At 34.0% G+C, this 24,159-nt stretch overlaps 1 protein-coding gene across 2 annotated transcripts in view; it reads right to left on the bottom strand.

Annotated features, from left to right (window-relative positions):
• ADAMTS6 (ADAM metallopeptidase with thrombospondin type 1 motif 6) overlaps positions 1-24,159 on the bottom strand; it is a 142,460-nt gene that overhangs the window by 29,505 nt on the left and 88,796 nt on the right. For both annotated transcript variants that reach the window (XM_005530098.3, XM_088054134.1), the window contains exons 13-19: positions 21,218-21,325; positions 15,719-15,864; positions 13,429-13,492; positions 5,442-5,544; positions 4,249-4,382; positions 2,380-2,503; positions 1,087-1,167 (exon numbers count right to left, since the gene is read on the bottom strand). In XM_005530098.3, coding sequence (XP_005530155.1) covers positions 1,087-1,167; positions 2,380-2,503; positions 4,249-4,382; positions 5,442-5,544; positions 13,429-13,492; positions 15,719-15,864; positions 21,218-21,325 — 760 coding nt within the window. The remainder of the gene's footprint in view (positions 1-1,086; positions 1,168-2,379; positions 2,504-4,248; positions 4,383-5,441; positions 5,545-13,428; positions 13,493-15,718; positions 15,865-21,217; positions 21,326-24,159) is intronic.

Raw genomic sequence — 24,159 nt, 5'->3', positions numbered from 1 at the left:
CAGAAATAAAGGTAAGCATTCAGCAGTAAAAGGTGCCATTGTTGTCAATATAATCCACTTACGAATTAATTTTCTGATGATGGTAATTGCCTTTCTGACTCACACCCACAGATATCATAATTCTTTCCTACATGTTAGTATTATTTACCAAGTACATGGACTAAAGACTGAAAGTAGCCTCAACAGCTGCTTTACAGCTTAAACAGGTAATAGCTTTTGCTTGGGCTAATTTCTTAGTTTGCTGTACAAATAATCAGCTCTCTAATCTATTTCTGACTAAGAAATTTGTGTTCTTGTACCACTGTCAACTGACTGCTATGCAAACCAAGTTATGTTGACTTTCAGCAAAGCACGTTGTCTTCAGTTTGACTGAGTCAGATCTGTAAATACCAGTATTAAAAAACCAGAAAACACACTTAACAGACTCTACAGAAATTAGTAAGAATCTGGGAATCTGAATTTAATTCAATGCTTTACAGTAGGCTTCCCAAATTGTTTCAATTATCACATAGTTTTTCTGCACCTAATTTTCTTACCTACAAACCAGGAGTGATCTAGTACCTACAAAACAGCAACGCTGTGTAATTGATACATTAAATTCCTTTGAAGTAAAGAGACAGGATTGTTAGCATTTAAGTAACTATGACTGTTCATGAAATAAAACTGTATTTTAAAACAGTTTAATCCCCCAAGAGACTTTGCAGATGGAAGACACTACTTCACAGCGGAACAGGGGATTATTTGAGTTTCATTTCCTTATTACCGAGGAATAATGCTCATTTTGAGTATTATTTCCTTATCTGCTTCAGTTCAAATCTAACACTTTAAAAATAGTGAAGTTGGCATGATTTTGCACTGAATGGACAAGGAGAAAATGTGTGGGCTATTTCAATAACTACATTGAAGAGAATATACCCCAACTAACTACTAACTGTCTGATCACAAGTTAGCTGTATAAACAGCTAACTATTCCCTCTGCTACTTCTACTGTATATAAGGTTTGGACAAATCAGAAAATGTACCTTCAAATCACAATATGAACTCTGACATTTTAATAACTATCTGCTGTATAAAGAATGCCCTTACCAATGTAGTTTTTTGACATTGCCACTTCTCTTATTTCAATGTGCACAGAACCTCTTGGAATTTGAATCACTTCCATATATCCTGTAAGACAAAGATAAATTTTATTTGCTGTTTTTTACTTTCATCAGTTTTAAGTACTGAAGCTAACCATAAATTAATTACTTACAACAAAAATTAGTGTGAGATATGGGATTCAAATGTACCTGAATGTTTTATTTCATGTGATACAAAGGAAAACTCTTTAAACTTCATACAAAAATTTTTAACTGATGGCAAGAACTTGAGTATTCAGGAATTCCTTTTTTTAAGTGCTAGTAGAGTATTTTCAACAGTGTATCTTAATTAATTAACATTTACAATGTCTTTGGGATCATAGGATAATTCAAGTTTTACAGGACTTCACTCAGTCATTTAGTCCAACTTCCTGTTACAAGCAGGCACAGCTAAGAGATCAGATTGAGTTACTCAGAGCTTTATCCTGCTGGGTCATGAAAAACTTCAAAGATGCAAAATGTACAACCTTTCTGGGAAATCTGATCCACTGCTAGACTGTCCTCCTGAGGAAGTAAGTTTTTTTTCTTCCGTTTGGTTAGTCACCTTTCTTCTATCAGTTTATAGCTACTGTCTTGACTCCCACCATGTGCCCACCAGTGTGGCGAGCCTGGCTCTGTTTTCTCCATGACCTCTTCATAGTATTGAAGGATCATAAACCAGGGCATTCTCCAGGCTGAGCAAACCTAGTTCTCTCAACCTCTCCTCACAGAGAGTCAAGTGTTCCGCACCCAAATAATATTACTGGTCCCCCATTGGACAGAACTAACTGCAGTGCATTACTCCTTTTCCTGAATTATGGAGTCCAAAATCTGGTAACACTAAGTCTACAGGATTAATATTTTTTGAGCTAAGTTTAAAAATAATAGCCTATATATATTTCCTGAATTTTTAATATGATGAACTTCAGAGATTCTTCTGTATAGTTGCTATTCTAAAATTTCATGCATGACTATCAGATTCTACCATACGCAGTAAAATAATACTTAATACACCCTTAATATACCACCGTAACTAAAAAATAACAAAAAAACTTCACCAACAGAACTAAGCATTCAGTAATTAAATACATTGTTGTATTTGGGATCAATCCAAGCTAATACACAAAAAAAGGAACAAATTGGCAAAAAGAGTCAAAGTGATTGACCAGCAGCAAAGCCATGCTGGGAATTAAGGCAGCACTGGTATTTGCTAGAGTCATCTAAAAGCATTGTGCAACAGAACGGATACACATGTACGTACCTCCTCTGGGCAATGAATCATTGAAGAAACCTTCAATGGCTTCACATGTACTCCCATCTCCTCCACATACACGGCATCTATCTTCCTTAGCATCAGACCCCAAAATATTATCACAACCTACATGCTGAGAACAGATAAGAACAAATATTTTAACAGGATGATGGTAGTGCATCATTATTTCAAAAGTTTCTTTGAAGTTTTTCCCTCAAGTTTCAGATATTCAGTTCTTATTTTTAATCTACTTTATTGTTGATAACCAGTACTTTAAGTGGATTTTCACTTGACAATGAAAAGAGATAAAAAAAAGAGAAGAATTAGCATTCTGGGATGTTACCAAATCTTGATTAATAAGAACCTTGCATTTCTACTGTGACTTCTAGGAAGAGATTTCACAGTGTTTTGCATAATATAATTATTATACTTATCAATAAATGATTACTGATGTTGTTATTTGATATTACAACAGCTTCATGCCATCTATATTGTTTTTTTAAGGTAAACATTTCCTGTGTGATCCTTAAACATTTACACAGCGTAAGTAGTATTCTTAAGATGTTACAGCTTCATAGACCATATTTCCAGATGTTGCAGGAGAAACTTGCAATTTTTTAAAGTATGAATATAGACTGTAAACTACTTCACAGTAAGAACAAATGCAGAATGAAACATAGTGGAAAGCTGCATTGCATGCTGTATTATATGAAAAAAAAAAAAGAAAACAAATGAAAATAAAGACAGAATCTTTGGGAAAAGAAAAAAAAAATAGGATGAAACCAGTAGGTTGTAAACAGAATAAAGACTGCAGCTTGCCAATATTTTTCCAGGACTCAAACAAAGAAGACGGTAGCTATGTAACTGTCTAGCTGTCTTTGTTTCCTGTCTAGCACTATTATTTGCCATCTTGTAAACAGCTAATATACACATCATTAAAAAAGTTAAAATACTTTCAATAACTGACAAAATATTATAATTTTAACTATTTACAGTTCCACTTACTGATTCACTAAGATGACAGACACCCAACTTTCTTCACAGTTCATTCTCAACTTGAGATTCTTTTCACTAGTTTACTAAAACATGGCAAAACTTAGTATCTCTCTGTCATTCAATAAACATACATCTTCAGCCCCTCATTTAGCAAAGCACTTCAGGATTAAGTTAAGCTTTAGTTAGGTCAGTGATTTTGTTGAAATCAAGTAATTTTTAGAGTCACCAGTACTTTTCAAATATCTAGACCCCAGTACATAATTAAATGCTTTGCTAAACTGAGGAAGCAGTGGAATGTTAATAACCAAAAAATATGGCACAGAATCCTGATTCTACTGAAATTCTTGTAATGCAGTTATATAGGAATCTTACAAGATAATAAAATTTTTAATAAATGGCAAATAAATAATTATACATTTTTCCTAGAACCACAGGGCAATAGTGACAACTTTCTGTTTCAATTACATTAATGGCATGATTTTTTGCAACAGGATGAACTAGTTCAACAGATTAATATGTTCACATGTAGTGTTTTCCAGCCAGAGCAATGTTCTAGCTGAAATGATGGAACAGGCCTTGGAAGACTGCAAGGAACCTGTTCATCTCCTGTTGCCATTGCAATCAATTCTTCAACAGAAACCATCAAACCAGAAAAAAGATAAAATGGCAGATGCTAACATCTGTGAGAAGTTACTGAAATTAAAATTATTTGTCAATTTTATGCAATATCTTTTTTAAACTTTTTGTCTCAATCTTACACTTTTATTAACAACTTGACCTGTCAACACTCCCTTTTGTGTAATATACAAGTACGATACCTAAATATATGTGACAGCAGACACAACAAGCTAATTCATAAGTACTTTATAAAACTTTTGTAACCTTGCATTCTCCATTGATACAGATATCCAGTGAATCAGCATTGCACTGAGTCCCATCTATTACTGCAGGAGCACGTTCAGTGTAAAAATTATACCCTTCAGCCAAGCAGTTTAATGCACATGGTTTAACCCCACCTGGACAACAAAATCAAATGAAAGGAAAAAAAAATTAACAGAGACCTTAAAGAGTTAAGGTTTAGTTAAAAATATTAAACAGATCTGCAATTTGCAATCTTATCTCATACCTGACATATCCAAGGTATACATTTTATTTAACCTCCCCTTAATGATTTCTCTCCTTGATTCTTCTCTTTTGCAAAAAAAGATTATTTCACACAGTAAGATATGACAAGTTGGTTGGGTCCATAATGAAGCCATTATGCTAGTACAATCCTAATGGGTATTGAACAATTTAAAACAACAAGGATATCACTTCACTATTTGAACAGCAAGAATAGTAACAGAATGTAGTGCTAGAAATATATCAAAACTAAGATCAGAAAATTTCAGTTGAGAATTCAGTCCTTTTGAATTACACTACAGCTCACACCACATGATCATGATGACCTTCCTTAGGCTTTTAATCTGAAAACCTGTTTGTAAAAACATTTAGGCTGTTAAGCTAAAATCATTGGTAAATAATTTTATTCAAGTCAGTAAAGTGTAAAAAACACAAATTATACCCTCTAGCTTTAGAATAGGAAAAAATATTAAATTATACTATAAATAATGCAATTCCTGAAGTAGTCTTCAGAGACTCCTATAAATGCTTTTACTTTTTTTCTCATTTCTTAATATATTCCTGACTTTAGGAAAGGCAAACTTATTGTGATGTTATTTAATACTAAATACTTAATACTAAACTCATCACTGTAGCATAAGAGGCAGTTGCAGATCATCTATGATGTATCTAATTCTAGTACAGGTGCAGGTGGAGAACGCCTCCATATTTTTAAAGTGGAGTCTCTACAATGATGAGGTGACTCCCTTTCCCACCAAAACAAAATATATTAGAATAAAGAAGTTTTGTTCTTCAGTATCACTTGCAGCAACTGACAAAAGTACAAGCTTAAAAATTTTAGCTCATGCTATTTTAGTCAAAACATTATATTTACAAACATTATTCTCTGTACAACATTCATATAATTTCAAAATCTTCACATATGATAATGGTTTTGCAATGCTAACCATTACCTCCAGTGTAGGGTTTCCAGTTATAATACTTTCCCCGGAAAGGCATATTGTCAAAATCCGCACATTGCTTCTCTCTAAAATCACGAGCCCCTGAAGGACATGGCTAAAAAATGACACAAAATAGTTAATTTATTCCAAATATAAACATGAAAGGAAATGCTTAGATGCTTATACTGCAAACACAATCATGCAAGTGTTTTGTCTTGTGGTTCTGACTCTGAAATTTACTTTATTACTTTACAGTTGAAGTGTCTATTTGCAATCTTAGGCTGGCATGAAATAGCTGAAGTAATTTAAAGATAGGTAAGTGTTACATAACAGTTTCCATAAAGCTGGAAAATCAGAATCCTGTCAAACTATGCGTCATAATCAATCCATCAGCTACCTTCTTATAAACACATTAAAAACAGCTGGAAAAAAAATTTGTTCAGAGCTGTAGGTTCAATTATCCTGTACTAAGCAGCTGTACTGAGACGCATTATTAAGACATCAAGGAAGAAAAAAAGAATTTTCTAGAGAACTATATCCCTCCTGCTTACTTGTAGCCTTGACAAAAGTATTTTTTAAGGCTGAGAAAGAAAATAGATAGCATGTCTCGCTCTGATTACCAGCCTCCACGCGTCAAGAAATAAAAATATTCATTTAATATTTCATTGCTTTGCATTAACAATTACAAAACCATGAAGAAATTTTTTTTACTTGGAATGAGGGTAGATTTCAGTTGAATTAATTTTGGAAAGAATTACAGGAGAAACAGAATTCCTTGTTATTTATAACATTTTTCATCAGCAGACTCAAAATAATCTTGACTATACCCTCATCTCATTAAACATTGTTATCAATGTTTAAGTACCTGCTGAAATTAGGAGCTTCATCAGAAAATACTTAAAACACAGATTAAAATCATGTTTAGAGTGAAAGAGAAAATTATTTTTTTGATAGACATCAGAGGTGTTAATAAATATTACTACTTTATGAGCAAGACAAGAGTCCATTTTATGGCATTTTACTTGTCTTCCTGTGTACCTAAGCCAGCTAGCAGTTCCCAGGAATCTGAAATGCATTCAAGTGAAAGGGACTCTATTAACATGGATGCTAAAAATTTATCACACAATGCAAACATAAACACAAAAATTATGATTCTTATTATACATTAATATCTCATGATAGCCAGCCTATTGCCACATGATTCAGGAGCTTTAAATTTTTTTTTCCTGCTATTCTGAAGCAATATAAATTAAAACAGTGGACATTAGACAGTATTTACATTTTTAATTTTCTCTATTACTCTATTACCTCCTTCTAATTAAAAATACAGTTTTAAATACAATGCATTAACTGGTAAGAACAGAGTAGTGCAACTACTTGTATTCAATAATCCTTCACATGATAAAAATAAGAATTCCAATAACTATGTAAGTTTTTTAAAAACTTAATTTTAGTGAGCTTTTAATAGTAACCCAAACTAAATTTGCCTCTTTGCATCACATTCTCCAAGCAGTGGAAAGATCAGTCTTGACATCCCTCATAACTAAAGCCTGAATCTCTCTGGTACTGGTCACTTCACACTTCTTCAGTCCTGTTTGCTCAGCTCCTAATCTATACAACTGGTATTTTAATTGCACTGAATTCTCCTTACAAGTTAAATAAATCACCTCCATAACCAAATCCTTTAATCTAAATAATTATACTAGGACAAAATAATAAAATACGAAGATGAGCAAAGAAGGACCAAGATTTTCTTTTTTATACTCTAAAAAATATTCTCATAATCTGGTCTTTGAAATGTAGTCTTGCTGCCTTATTTTCCTATCTTTCTTTAGTATCTCACCAATACCTGACAGGAGGTAAAACTAAAGGCTATGATCTCAAGAAATGCATTCAAAACCATGCTTGGCAAACCTGGTAACCTCTGACACAGCAGCCTGCTTAGCTGATGTTGGGTGAGTGGTAGGCATTGCTTGCCTGGATTTCTCTGAGGCTCTCAGTATTACTTCCCACAGCCTCCTCCTGGAGAAGCCGCTGTGTTATGGCCTAGGCAAGGGGTCTGTAGGGCGGGTGGGAGCCTGGGTGACCCAGGGAGTGGTCAATCACTTCTCTTCAAACCCACAGCCTGGCACCAGGGGTGTCCCCAGGGATTGATACTGGGCCCAGCACTGTTTATTTTCCAAAGTAATCTAGAAAATGGGATCAAATGTATCCTAGTGAAATTCTGCAATAGTAGCAAACTGTCTGAGCAAGAGGACACTTGGGAATGAAGAGGCACCCTGCAGAAAGACCCGGATAAGCTGGAATAGTGGGCTAATCAGACCATTGTGAAGTTCAGTGAGGATAAGTGTAAGGTTTTGCACCTGGGAAAGCATAACCCAGGAGTGCAGCACAGGCTGGGATCTACCCAGCTTGGGAGCAGCTCTGTGGGAAGTGGCCTGGCACTCCTGGTGGACTCGGCTGCCTCTGAGTGACGTGTGTGCTCCTGCAGCACAGAAAGGGAGCAGATCCTGGGTGGCTCCAACGAGGGCTTCACCAGCAGACAGGAAGTCCTTATCCCACCCCACACAGTGCTTGTCAGGCCACACCTGGAGTACTGAGCTCAGTTTTGGCCCCTGGTGCCCAGCACAGATGTGGACAGGCTGGAGAGGTCCAGAGGAGGGCCACAGAGGCAATCACAGGGCTGGGAAGCCTGGCACATGAGGAATGGCTGAGGGAACTGGCTACAGAGAAGATTGAGATTCTCTCTTTCACAAGGAGTCTATATATAGAGGACATGTAATGTGTGCAAGTAACTCCTGGGCAGATTCTGAACACAGAAAATAAACTTTTTCTCAATGAGAACAACTGGCTAGCCATTGGAATAATTTCCTCAGAACAGTGGTAATTTCCCAACCAGTGGATACTTTTAGGATTTGTCCAGACAGGGTGCTGGGCCATTTTGTCCAGACCATGTTTTTGCAGAGAAATATTGGACCAGATAGTCCTTGAGGTCCCTTCCAACCTATGACTCTATGAAAATCCTAAACATAGAAATGCAAAAAGACTATAAGGTAAGTCACAAAATGCATTTACAAAATGTCATCTCTTTGGCACTATCTCTTTGTGTACGTGTTCTTTTCCTAATGTAAATGTGCAATAACTGCTTTTCTTTACTGGGTCAGTTATTTCATGCAATTACAGTACATGGATAACTCTTGTCAAGCTAAAGACTGCTTGTGTCTCCAAATGTTCTTTTATGAGACTGCAAATCATGAGGTAGAAACCCAGCAAGAATATGAGAACTTAAAATCAAGTCTGAAGAAAGTCCTGAGAAGAAGTTTTGAGTTTTAAAAGTGTTAACAAATTATTGACCACTGACACAACACCTTCAGCAATGGAACTTGTTTCCTATTAGCAAAGGTTTATACAGCCCCTCAGAGAAGATGAGAAACAAGCCAGAAGAGTGACAGTTCAAACTCGGATACTATTTCAAAATGTGGCTTCTCACATGAATTAATTTCAGAAAAAAACCCTTCTTATTATGAAAGCAATAAACAGTATCTGTGAATGTATGCATAATGAAAGGAACACCTCCTGCCAACATTCTGTTAAGAGAAAGGACTGAAAAACAATAAACTTTTAAAAGCATGTAAACACACATACATAAAACATTCCCAGAATTTGTAAGCAATCCATGTTTTTCATCATATATAGAGAAACGAATACTTCTACAATTTTAGATGTATGTCAAATTAAGATTCGCATCCTTAAAAATATTTTAAAATATTTTAAATCAATTAAGTTACTATAACTGTAAGAAATTATGTTTCTTGCAATTCTACTAGAATTTTTATTTTTTAATTAAAAACACATTGGTTGGAAAAAATACATATTTTTTGTTAGAGATAATATGGTAAAAAACAATTTTCTGATGAGTGTGTTCTTTCTACCACCCTTATGTTTCCAGAACTTATTAACTAATGTTATTTTCTGCTGATCTCAATGTTTCCATTAGCAGATGCCTTTTGAATTAAGAAGTCATATATGGCTTTGGAAGTGCTTGACGAGAAATAAGTCTAGTAGGAGTGTGTGTACTGTTTCCAAAGGATTAAAAAGGTAAAAGAAAAAAGACAAGAGAACTAAATCATGTCTGCAAGATGACTGAAGTCAAAATAATAGTGTTTTTGGGTTATGAACGGTAGGCGCTTTAGGCAGGGCTATGTTGAAAGTTACAGATTTTAATTACAGGCAATGAATGTTGACACTGCACAAGAAATTTCAACAGAAAAAGGTACAAACAGCACATTACTCATCAAAAAATAATAGATTTGCATGCTCTTAATACTTATATTAATCAACATATGATTCCATTAAAATTGCCAAGCACTAAGGACTAACATAAATCTTGAAACAAAACCTATTAGTGTCTCTGACTCTTAGTTACGTAGATTCCTAAATATTGCTATGAAAAAAATGGACTAGAATTGACAAAACCATTAAGACTGTAAATTTAGACTTCTGTAAGTACCAAGATTTTCACACACTGGAAAACCATAATAAAAAACATGCTTAAAAAATGGATCACAAACTGTAAGAATGGCATTTCCAAACTGCCTGGCTTGAGTTTGCAATCAGTTGTTTTTCAGACCTAGGGAATGAAATGCAAAGTTCCCTTTCCAATATCTTGTCTAAATTGTAGGAAACCAGTATTTCGTAATAGAGTGCTGTAATTTTAAAATATTTCAATAGATTGTTGCAATGGTTTGAATGGATGCAAATTACTGCACTCAGGTATGAACCACTGTCTGTGAAAGCACAGCTGAAGAGTGACCTCTTTCAAGAGTTTTGGGCACACTGAATCAACTTGGACTAAATGAACATTGTTACTACCATAAGAAAAATTAACGAAATACTAAATGAATGAACAGAATCCCATCACTAAGGTGACAAGCTAAGTTTGAAATTAGAGTTATCTCTGACAGTCCTCAGCTAGTGCAGTGGTTTGTGCACCGTGCTTCGAGGTGTGTGCTACCAGGATCCCAGTGGTAACCAACATGGAGATGGTCTGGTGTAAAGAAAACTCAGGAAAGAACAGACATGAGAGTAATCTGCAGACACAGGAAAGGTTCCAGTCTAGGGAATAATACTAGTTATCTTCTTACTGGGGAAAGAGTAAGTAGGGATCTTAAAAGATTGAAAAATATACATTATATTTTATGAAAATTGTACTGACTGTAAGGACACTGAAAAATCCTAATGTTATTTCCTGGACTAGAGGTATTTCAAAACAGGTCAGGTGCCTAATCATCAGTTAAGAATGGTTTATTGAGAATTATTTTGTTTTTGTCTTTCTTTGAGGGAAAAATCTCAATGGCCTCCTCAGAGACCTTCTGTATGTTTCTCCTCTGACCGTGCAAACTTCCTCTCTGTAATAAATAAATAAAGAATAGGGGGAGCAAAACCAACTAAGAACAAAACTGCCTGAAAAGTGACAATTAGAAATTTAATACAATAAAAATGAAAGAAATCATAGGAACACTTCTGTGGTATGTCTAGGTAGATACAGCATCTTTCTTAATAATAAAAAAGCATTAAAAATTGTATGTTTGTGAAGGAATGGGGTCACATATTATGTAAACATTTTTATATACTTGTTACTGTGGCAGATTGGAGACAAATGCTTTGTCAATGCCTTGACAAATACTTCACAAGAGTCCTCAGAGTTAAAGGAGGGGGGCTGTTGTGTGCCTGTGTGCATTTTTTAACAAATCTTAGACTGTAGAAACTGAAACAGTGCTAATGTAAAAAGACCGTTATTTGAAGAGAATTAATAGAATATTCTAGATTACAATTTGCCTCATATCAATCCCAAATAAACAGAAAAGTTGGCAGATGTTTGAATAATACAGGTTTAAAAGGAAGATAACTAATAATACAAATCAGTATTTTTGTGTAAGTTTTATCAACTAAAACTTATTACAATTCCTGGTTAGATTAAAAGAATAATGAAACACACTTAGAGTTTGGTAAGTCACTTAGCTTAGTAGTAGGTAATATCATGGAAGATGTTGTAATAGTTCAATAAAGAATATGTGAAATTTACTCAATACTGACTGACAGATTTCAGTAAGCAGTCATTATACAGTTGCCAAATTTGAAAGTGAATTTCTTATCAGCTATAAGAATTAGGAAGACACCTGATGTAATTCAATATTTTCATTTGTGAATTACAACTATAAAAATATTTCTTGTTTATGAAATCTTTCAATTACAAGAAGACCACCTGAGTGAAAGTAAAAAGAAAGGTAAATTAATTGCAGAGTAGCATCTGATAAACCAGATCCATTCAAATTAAAATTGTACCAAGACAGACAAATGCAAAGATATACATTTACAGAAAAAAAATAACACTGTCTAGGTTCCAGATTGGGGCACTGGATTTGGAAAGTTGGACAACTGGAAAAGTTTTACAGCTCCTACTGGACCAGCATCTAAACTTCAGCTTTTCTTACTACATTATGGACACTTCTTGACTCTGTGAACAGGGCAGCCACGATCAACAGTAAGAAAGTAATTTTTAATTTGGAGATTTTTAATACTGCCTAATAATCAGAATAACCTCCACAGAGAAATTTGCAGGGAAAAAATATTATAATTAATAATGATCATAAATGCATTTTTTTCAAAAAATCAATACATAAATTATTAATTTTCCTGAATATATCAAAAGATAAAGATGTGAAACAACATCTTATGGTAAAGATTCAGTGTTACAAACTTCCTTTATTTAAGATGAAAATTAATACGAATTTAAAGCTAAAATAGTAGGAAAACCTTTTTATGTTTACAGTGCTACTGACCTGTAATTTTCACTTGGAAACTTATTAGTAAAATTCTTTGCTGATGTGTACTTTTTCCTGGTTTGAATTTTAAGTTAAATGAATTTGCAATTTAGGTTCATAATTTGACCTTTTACATTTATGCTGTGTCCCGCCCCTTCAGGGTACCTGTCCGATGGGCTCAGCTCTAAAATGGAACTCCAGGATCGTTCTGGTAATACAGTAACTAGCGAACACCTGGTGTCAAAACAGGTTTTGAATACATTTGCACAGAGTGTGTAAGAGGATTATTTTGCACATTAGCACTGAATGTTATAAAGGTACAAAAAGTGTAAATGTGACAGCTACAGCTGGTCTGTAAGCTGCACAGATAAACTGGCAGCAGACCTCAACTCGACCAGCCTAGTTCGTTGGAGAACTGAAGTAAACAAGTCCCTCGGTAAGACACTGATAGGCTGGATTCAAACTCAAACTGGGAACACCAGCCAATCGCATTCAATCACAAATGCAGATGTGCAATTGGCCAGTGAGCTGGGCGGTGCTAAGACCCCAACCAATCAGATGCATGAGCATGGGAAATTTGAAGCCCCTATAAAAGGGAGCACCCATCAATAAACTTTGCCTGGTCTTGCATGGATTTGGGGTGTTTAATTGTGTACCTGTCTCCAAAACTGCGACATAAGAGGGTTTAAAAGCGGGTTCATGGGGGATACTTTAACTTGTTGGCAGTTGATGTGGTAGAGATATGAGTTCCAGCAATATTTAGACACACAGCTTTTGGAAACTCACAAAGTTTCCAATAAGTCATCCCTTAACTATCAGAAGTGTATAACTTATTCCCTAAAAACCTGTTATAGGACACTGCTGGAAGATAAGACAGTGGGCTAGACAGATTTTTGCTCTGGTGTGGAATGATTCTTGTTCACATCTACTGTGGAAGCTCAAGTAGAACTCACTCCAGACCTTAATGCAAAGGCACTAGCTAGACACCACATCAAGGTATGATCCTAACATTTACCAGAACACATAGGGTGCCTGCAGTATAGATGTGCCTTACAGGACTGTTTGCCAATTAAACACAGAATCCATACACTTTCTGAACTGGAGAAAAAAATGCATCCATTGCTGCTAAGATGTAAACTAGTCAGGTTGATCACAGCGGAACAAAAATTACTTACATCGGTATTACAGGAGCGATAACGCTTCCTTTCTCCAAGACAATATTTTCCTCCACCTGAAGGCCTGGAGGAATATGTTTATATGTTAGGATATGCACTAGAACAAACACAACTGCATGAGATATACTGATGCATTCTTAATATTAATACAAGTTCAAGAGATATATATTATATAAATAACAATAAAAATATGTTCAAGTTTTACGATGAGATTTTGATAAGAATTATATCTTTCAATTGCATTGGAGCAGACACAAAATATTACTGGGTACTTGAAAAATCATCACTAATAACGTTAATGTAGTTTGTGTAACTTCCAAACATTTTAATTGCATTTTGGATATAATAATAATAAAAAAGTTGGTTTAAACTATTTGCTCGCTTTATAAAATTAAAATGAGAAATGTGTAAACAACCTATGTGATACTTTTTTTTTCAATCATCTTACTTGAATACCAACAAAGACTGGTTTTAGAATCAGCAAAGACTGTATATTCTAGTTCAGAAATTCGATTCTGATTTTAATTAATCAGTAATAAATCTGAGGAAACTTCAGAGTAAGGAGATTTTTATTAGTGTGGATAATTGGCTGTTAAATTCCCAAGCTGCTCAAGAACATTATCTATCTTCCGTAGAGGTCAAATAATGAACTAACTTAGACTTATATGGAAGATTAATCAGACATCAGCTCTTTGGCTTGCAACTTGAAAGCAGAAAGAAAAAATACTTTGTGAAGCTTTCATAATAAAAAATTAAAATATTTACAATTTAAAATTAACTAAAAAAATTAAATCAATACTATTTTTCACATTACAGTATTTAACCAGGAAATGTTATCCTTAATCAACAGGTTTGTTTTTTTCCTAATGCAGACAATACCCTCCTCCAAATGCATTTGCTTGTTAAACATTTAAAATTTAATTGTTTTCATCATACCAACCCAAATACATGGTGACAGGAGCTGGGAAAAAAATCTTAGAATACTATTCATGCTCCAAACATTTCACTAGGCTTTTTAATACTGCTTTGAAACAAATAATTAATATAATAATAAATAATAAATAATTAATCTATTATTCTCTCACCAACACAGTCTGACATGTTATTGATGCAGACAGATAATTTCTGCTTTAGTATCCATTGAGTAAGTGGTGATATTGGCCACATTTGGTAGTTATTGTTAATAATAGGGGACAAACAGACCACTTTAAGTAGCATATCTGTCTTGCAGAGTGCAGTGGAAAGTTGCTGGACAGCCTGGCTTGGAAAATACAGATATAAAAAACAAATAACCTGAGTGAACAGAGAACAGAAGACAAGAAAAGGAGTGACAAAAGACACAGAATGAATTTTCATGAAAGAAACACAAATGACTTTCAGAAAAAGTGGTCTTAAAAACCAGCAGTAGTGAGAGAGATAGTGATTATGAGAAATGACAAGAAGAGAGTGTGGAGTAATAAAACTATCCTGCGAAGACCTATAGCTGTGGTGAGGTAATCAGAACAGGTGAAAGCCGAAACAGAAAAGAGCAAAAAGAGCAGCGATTCATTCAGCAAAGAACAGCAGTAAAAATAAGCATTCCTCATTAGAGAAGAGGTGGTGACAAAGAGAGGAGCACTTACCTGACAGAATGTCTCTGGAACAGTGCTCAGGACATTGGAAAACAGACAGATCGTGAGACAAGTACAGATATATACAACAGATCTGTAGTGGAGAAGCTGGCCCCTCTTCAGGGAGGACAAGCAGACCAATAGGGAGTAGTGGCAGGGAAAAAAGATGCTAAATTGTTTCAAGAGTCAGTTGGAAGTCACAACTGAAGTGCTGGACAAGGCAGCACATAAATATATTGTAAGCAATATAATATTACTGTCTATAGTTTGTATATAAACAGTTCTATTGAAAACATTGGAAATACTGTGTTGGGTTTGGTGTTTATTTTTTTTAATAACTAACTAGCAGTTATTTTATATCTGAGTCAAGAATTAAAGGAAATATGCCCTAAGAAAGAAACCCCTCTAAGGCATAATTTAAATATATTTTGATGAACAACAAGTCACATAAAGAAAACCATTCTGGTTACTGCTAAATATAAATCCAGCTATCTTTACAGTACATAAAATACATTAAAAGTGTGTCTAGTGAACTCCTGTTTAAGCATTTCTGTCTGCTATTTTGAAGAGAAATGTTGGCAAACTAGCAAAACATTTTTACAGATAACAAGTGAAACCACAGTTTTGAATAATTTCCAAATGTGTCTTTTTGTTGGCTCCGGCTTACTTTAGCTACTTACGCTGGACTGTCACAGTGTCTTATAGATGAGGAGACTCCTCCCCCGCAGGTCCTGCTGCACTCTCCCCATATTGACCACGGACCCCAATCCCCATCTATGCTCTGGGGCCAAGTGCCAAAAGGTACGCACTCTCCCTGATAACACCACTGAAAGATTTCACAAAAGAAACACAAAGTTAGCTTGGAGGCTGACAGAGTTATCAGGACAGAAAAATATAAGGGTCAGGCAATGACCAATTATAGGCATTAGCATTCCCTGTATAGATAACAAGACTAGTATTTTACTTTTTCTAGCTATGTTTAGACACTGGTGAGGGTGTGTGTGATTTGTTAAATGTCTCCACTCAGTCCTAAATTATCGGTCCCCAACAAAACAAAAGTATTTTTTATTTCATCAGCCTCCTTAATGTTTCACAATTCAGGAACTACAAGTTGCTTACATTCTTTAAAACATTAAGATTAATTTCCAAGCCCAGTTTGGTAAAAGACCCTCCACTGAAGATTCGTGTAGCGACTTCATTATAGAAAATGAAAAATTCCCCTGATAGTATGTATTTATTATTATAAAAGAAAGTGTGCATGACATTACAATGGAGGAAGAATTTGTCACAGTATTTCATTCACTAATACTACAGACATAATAAAAGTAGTGCTGAAGCATTAGACATGAAACAGGAAACCATTTTATAATAGTGATTGGCCACTTGTTTGGGGCAGAACAGACATGTGTACTTCATTCATGCAAACACTTGAACTTTTCAATCTTATTAGTTAAATCAGAAATACAAAATGAGAGACAGTTTGCACAAATTTTTAACTATTAAAACAAGTTTATAATTTAGTTCATCAAAGACCTTTTCTAAACCATTCAGAAATAAAATAACTTTGTTGGCATTCTGTTGTCTACCATATCACGGAGAATTTGAAGTAGCTCAATTTGATACCCTTTCCTACTCTTGCAGGCTTAGGTGACTGAGTAGAGCATGGACTCAGGTTTATCATGACCTGAATGTGCACATTTTTCTTCCAAAAGCTGAGCAAGTGCTGTTTTAAATTCCCTTGAATTTCTGTAGTATTGACCCTTCCTAAAAAGAAATACAGACAACTTCTGTATTCTGTGTCCATATTAATTTGACACACTGAGACATGCACGGAAGACATGGGCAGGTAGAAATATCCTTGTCCCTCTGTAAAGCACTACTGGAAAACTCAGTCCTAACTTGAAAGTAATATATACAGCAAAGCCAAGCCTTCTTTTCTGCTTGGAGTTCTAAATTTATAGACTCAATCAAGACTTCATCAGAGGACTGAACCGTTCATAGGGAGTCTCTTAAATCTAGATGTCTGTGTAATGCAACTCATGCCACATAATGAGTGAACTCACGTATTTAGCTAGTATAGACAGATAAATATAAATAGCACAGTGTTTTGCAATGCCTGTAATGACACAATAAGGATGGAGAATAAAGCATGTATGTGGGCTAAAGGAGTGCCTAAAATCATGTCTTTCTTCTCTTTACAAGGATAAATTGATAGAAATTTTATTGACTAAATACCAAAATCTCCTTATTATAATCTATTTGAGATGCCACAAAAGTACATTAAAAGATATTTAATGCTAAAATCAAAAGCTAAAAATGAAAATGCTTATAAGAGTAAAAATGTAAGCAACTAATATAATTAAAATTATATTACATACATTACAAACATATCAAGACCCAAGCTAAGAAATGCAGGATACTCAGATTTAAAGGTTATCTCTAAGAATATCACAGATATAAAACTGAATATTTAAACCATCCTAATTCCATACTGTTAGAACTATAGACACAATAGACAGGCTCAATTTATCTGCTTTATTTTTCCAAAGCTATATAAAATCCCTATAGTGTGCATTTTCCACTGTTATGCAAACATTGTCTTCCACAGTCCCACACTGCCCTGTAAAACCTCTTTAAATGCTGGGTTTTCTCTTGTACTGAACTTAAATCTGGGGATTTAATGCTCACCTCTGTCTCTCTTCTTAACTTTCTAGTAAAAATTTATCTTACAGTGCCAGTGTAATTTATGTAATTTATGTAAATTATGTAATTTAAAAATTTATGCCAGTGATGCATAGAATTTCTGTCAGAGTAATTAGAAATGACCAAAATTTTCATTATTTCTAATTGGGCTTCAGAAATGTGCTTCCTCCAGGAATGACAACAACCTCATCTGCTATAATGAGGTTAGGACTATTGAGTAATCACCATATGAGGAAAGGAGAAAAAAAAAGGCTATTTTAAAAGAACAGTTCTTCACGGAAGGTTTAGATCTGAAATATTAATTCTTCTCTAATATTGAAATAATAATTTTCCATTGTTTCAGCAGAAAGATGACAGTAATGCACTGAAATACAAATAATATAGCCAAACCCTCTGTGAATAAAAGCACTCTGAAATTTTTGCTAAAAAAGTGACTAATGAAAATAAAATACAGTGGCACTTTTATGAGTATTAGCTGCTTTAGAGAATTAACAGTTGTAACAGTATGATTTTAGAAAAATCACACAGCAAGTACTCTAATATGGAGGAAAATTGATTTCCTATATTGTATGAGGAAGAAAGATATTAGTGTAATTTAAATTTTAACTACTGATTTTCAGTCATCAATTCTAAAATTATTTTGCAAGAAAGCATAATGTTCAGTAATAACTTACATTTACCTTATGTCAATGTCCAATAACAAGCTAAATCATCCCACAATGTAGCTAGGCAAACTGTCCTTTCAGCATTGTGTTTTCATTTTTTGTCTGTTTGCTCCTCTTTTACATCCCTAGAGTGGATGTAATCTATAATCTACAGGAAGGGTCACCTTTTTTATTACATTAAATTAAAACACAACATATGTGTTCCTATCAGTTCTGTCTTACTGTTTTATATGCACAGTTTCTTAATCAGTGTATTTTTTAAAACCTATCAATTAATTTACCTTCACAAACACATCTCTGGGAATACCAGAGAGAAACTTCATGCATATTTAAAATTCTTATTACAAATTAGGAAAAGTATACCTTTTTGAACCCAGCTGATATGTAAAACCCTTCACCAAATCATGAACATATTAAAGCTTCAAAACAGAACAGATGTAACAGTTCCATCAGCAGCAACAAACCATTCTATTCTCTTTCCCTATATGCGGAAAACAGCTGAATAACTCTTGTGGAAAATACTCTAAAAATCTTCAGCTGTAAGTAGATATCTATCATGGAAAAATTCAACGCAAAGGGTTAAAAGCTTGGCAGATTTATAAAACAAACTGAAAGAAGTTTATATTAAAGAAGGTTAGGCTGTTTTAATTGTAGAAATCCCTACACCTTCTGCCAATAAGATATTAATATATATTGCATCAAATTATGCTTTGGGTTTTTTGTTACACATAAAATGTAAGTAAATATCTAAATGCAATTAAATACTCTGAGATCTTGTTAGGTATTTAAAGCTGGAAATTTCATTTATTATATATTTTGGCAGAATCCATCAAGATAGGCCTTAACTTGGCTGGGGCCTTTTGGCATGACTGCAGTACAAATGTAGCAGTAGTAATAGTAAGAGTAAGAGTAAGAGTAAGAGTAAGAGTAAGAGTAAGAGTAAGAGTAAGAGTAAGAGTAATAACAACAACAACAACAACAACAACAATAAGAAGGTGTTACAGCACAGTAAGCTATTTATTTCACATCACTCTTTGGGAAAGAAAATTACATATTTAGAAAGAGCTCATGATTTCTGGTTTATTGCTGCCAGGAACTATTAACTCACAGGAAGCTTTGTGGATACAGTTTATAGACACAATTCTCTGCTGTTAACAGGCATCTTTGGTTAACAGGTTTATCTCTGTAAAATGGCATGGATTCTCTCATTTTCCTCTAAAATCTAACAATGGAACAAGATCATGGTGACTGGAAAAAGATGCTTGGTGGAGAACAACCTCTTGACAAGACAATAGATCAACAGTGTCTAAAGGGATCTCATCTTGTAGTCTCATGGTTTAAAAAACATAAATTGAGGTAAATTAAATTACTCTTTGTCATCAGAAAGGAGGATGGTTCCAAAATAAACCTACACTGTTGATTTAAGAGCAGGGCTTCTAACATTTTCTATTACTCTAATATAAGGTAACATTTTTAGTACTATGCTCTCTATTTTTATTGGCTAACTCTATTCACTCTATTTTTTTAAATGACCGGTTCAATAAATGTATTTAACATTTTACCAATATTTCCAAACCCAGCATGGAAAAGCCATCAGAACGATACCAGGTCATGGGCCCTGAATGAAGCCATTAACAAGCATTAATAAATTGTGACAGCTGCCCAAAAGCTTTCATTCTTGTTGTTTAAATATCAGATTACAAGTCAAAATGCACTGTTTGTTGAAACCAACTCAGCTAGCATGACAAAAGTCAGAGAGAATAGATGGCAATGGTCATTGTTCAGAAAAAAAATCCAATCTGCATCACTGAATCTCATGAACAGATGCAGCCACTCTCAGACAGATACTGGTAATGGTTTAATATAACAAGCTCTCTTCACTTTGTACAAACCTGCATAAAATATATTATCTTGAAAAAGGTATGTAGAATAAATTTTTTCCTCCCCAATATATAAGTTTTAAATCAATTAAAATATTTTTCTCTCCTCTTTAAGATCCGTCTAGAATTTGCCTTGTAACTGAGAAATGGTCTTCTAACATTCTTCTCTGAAACTTCTGATATACAGAGATTGTTTTAAATCAAAATTCTCATATTCAGATAGATATTATAGTGCTAAATGTATCTATTGCAACACTGACTTTCTATATTTTTCTGTTAGGTAGAAGAGTTTATCTGACTATACATCAAAGTCCATAAAGCTAAACACTTATGCAAGCATAACTGAATAATGAAAGAATAATTCAAAGTCAAAATAAAAGGTCCCTGAGAAATACAGACTTTTATAAAACCCTTCTATGGAGTCATTATTTTTTTCTATACATTTGTATGATTTGGTTTATATCTGAAAAAATAAAATTATTTTCCCTTCTAACAAAATAATAGTTCAGGCTCTAGATTTATGTTGCACATTTTCAAAGTCCATGGCAGACCTAAAGATGTAACAGTCCCTAATGGAAGAGTATATAAAATATTAATGTGTAAAATCAAATAAAGATTAAACTAAAAGATGTTTTACAAAAAATTGCTCAAGAAATATACAGAGGAAATAGAACATGTTTTGGGGTTGCTTTTTGACCCAGGCTCTAGAGTTTTATAGAGAGGATAAATATTTTATTAAATTGCACATAAAAAATAATGGTGAAAAAATTCTAAATGAGATTTTCCATTATGATGCACATGTATTATGATAAACTAAGTTTTAGTTTGAGCTGTTATAATTGCTGTGAAATACTTTAATTTTCTAGTTCTTTCTTCTTGTAGTCTTTGAACAATAAATTGCTTACTTGAACAATACATTTTTTGTACTCACCCCCTTTTCAATGCTCCCTGTTTGGCACAGAGTACCTTCAGCTGCTGGAATGCTGTTGGTGACACAGCGGTTACTTTTGCTGAGGCACCAGAGCTCTCTACACACTTCCTAGGAAAGAAGGCAGAAGCAAGTTGATCAGAATAAAAGCCTAAAATTTCTTCCAGTCCTCATACACACATGTATACACAAATTTGTTTTGAACAGAGACAAGACATTGTCTGGAGAGAGAAATCTAAAGATGTCTGTGATGGCAGCAATTTCGAAGGCACTATATTTTGCTCAAGAATATTCTGCCAAAAAAAACATTCTGAAAACATCAAAACTAGACAATAATATGTTTTTCACACCTGCTATGCAAGTAATGTTTTATTGCTTTTTCTTCTTGATTTGTGCTAAGACTGAGCTTAGTATATTTTAGTGTTGCTATAGAAGCAGTTTTGGATGAGCTGTAGGGTCTCCATTAAAGCTATGATTTGACTCAAAATTACCTGCCAAAAAGGATACCAATAATTTTCACATATGAAACAGCAGCAATTACTTTTCTTTCCTTTATGTAAAAAAAAAAAGGAAGTTTTTGAGCTCAGACTAGCTGCATTTGTCTTCTGCAACACTTATTAAATCAGTGCATGTGTAGTTAGAACAAACTAACCTGTGTACTAAAGTATTTCCTTTAGGCTTCTTAGATTTGCAGCTGCTCTTTTATAAATTATTTAGCCTATCCTATTTCCCTATGCTGTCATTGTTAAAGTAACTGATATTTTCAAGTACTCTTTTTGTTCCTACCATATTTTCTCATTTGGTTTTGCCCATTTATTAATTTAAATTAAGCGAGCTTTACTGATTTTGGAGATAAATTGTTAAAATTAGCAAAGGGTTAAAATTTATAATGTGGGCATGATCCAAAATCGGGTGAACATCAGAAATCTTCCCAGTTGCGTCAGCTGCCCTTGGATTCAGCTGTGTACACACAAAAGAATCAGGAGATGTTTGCTTTTATGGTAAAATACTTACACAATAATATTTGCTGCATTACTTTGGGATCTGTGCAAGAGTTCACAACTTCCTTATACATATTCTATATTTTAAAATATTTTTTAAAATTTGGAATAGAACAAGATCTTTAAAATGATCATATGATAATCCTTACTGTTTCATTTTATTTTAACTGCTGCTTGAAATAATACCCCACCAAAAAATCCTTGTATAGATTCTATAGTGAAACTTAAAAGGAAAAGACATTGTGAATGAGTTATTGTCCCCCCACTAGGTTCATTGTTTCTTTGAGGTAATGAATAAGTATCTGGCACCTATGCACCCTATATAATGTGCTCTATACAGATCAACAGGAGCAACTGTTATGTTTTACCCCGAGATTCACGTTTCTTGCATTGTACTGCATGTAAAGAATTATTTATTTATTTATACATTACTCTATAGTGGCTGCAGCAATCCTTCAACATCTTTTGAGAATCTTTTCTTGAAAAATGCAAAATTATTTACGGGCTTAAAATCAGCTGGTGCCATTCTTGCAGGGATATAATGTATTTAGTTTCATAACTGGCAGAAGCAAGGTGTGTTCTCTATAATCCATAAAAGAAATAGACTATGGGAATGGTTTGAAGTTATATGGAACGAAAACTGGTGATTCCCGGAGTTTCCATCCAACTTTTCACAATCAGGCCTAAGTTAGTTCATCCTAGTTAGTGTCTGGCTCTATGAAAGTTACAGTTATTAAGCCTATTTTGGGAGATATACTGCCACTTCTAAAAGTCTACCTGTAGCCAATGCATTTCTTCCAGAAATGGAAGCAGCATAAATATTTCCTTAACTTAAAACTCTGAACAAATTTTTTTTCTCACTCAGCTGAAAAATTTTCAAATTAAGATACACATAAATAAATAAATATACTAATTAAAACAAAACAGAGAAGTAACAGATGATGCATCACAAAGCTTCTTGAAAAATATAACTTGATTACAAATTTCAAAGAAACTAAGGTGCTAAAATTCAACACTAAATCAACTTCACATCTAAATCAACCATGAATCCAAACTTCAGTACAGTACGGATTTCAAAGTGAAAACCTAAAATGGATTCTTTTCAGACACAGTATGAGGTCCTCCTGTCATAATCCTGCCTTACTTGCTTTAACCTTTAATTCACTTCCTCATTTTGTTGAACAAAATTGGAGTAATTTACTTGCTCCTGCTTCATGTGTCGTTTACACTGTCAAATTAAAAAGCGTCAGACTGTGATAATTCTACTTGTGGCGTCTATTTATTTTAGATGTGACCAAGTTCAAATGTCTAAGTTAACAGTTGTTCTGACTTCATGGAGTTTGCTGCAATGTTCTGAAAAGCAAAACATTCAATTGCATTAAAAACCAAAGATTTCAAACATTCCAATATGGACAAAAGCAAAAAAAATCAGGTCTGGCTAGCAGTCTGGAGTTTTAAACCCTCTATGTTTCAGGATGATTTGAATTCAGAATTATGGCTTTTGGTCCAGAGCTTATATGCAAAATCCCACTTTTGACCTGCCTGCACAAGCACACCTTTCATATATTGTCACATAAGTGAAGTAATAATTAATATGTCTTTGCCATTTGTCTCTACAAATGAGAGCATTTGACAACTTCCTTTCAGAAAGATTCTTTCTGCATATTCAGGCTTCTCTGGTGCATTAGACTTTTCTAACTCACTGATCTAATTTGACATTTTAATTCAACAGTGTGAATTAATGAATACAGCTCTCCAAAACTATTTTGGTAATTTATCTGTTTGTAGGAAGATTACAAGCATGTCAACTCACCTCCCTGCTTCACAAAATGAGAGAAATATTTATTCCTAAATTGTTTTGAGAAGCAGTATATCAAAAGTAGATATTATTACTTACATAGTCTGACAGTCCTTTTTCAGACTGTAATTTCAGCAGGAACTTAC

Source organism: Pseudopodoces humilis, chromosome 4, assembly GCF_049639895.1.
Source record: "Pseudopodoces humilis isolate 2021_Gansu_Grassland_sample_001 chromosome 4, ASM4963989v1, whole genome shotgun sequence".
Classification (NCBI taxonomy): Eukaryota; Metazoa; Chordata; class Aves; order Passeriformes; family Paridae; genus Pseudopodoces; species Pseudopodoces humilis.
Note: the sequence above shows the minus strand (reverse complement) of the source record. Positions and strands in the feature narration are given on the sequence as shown.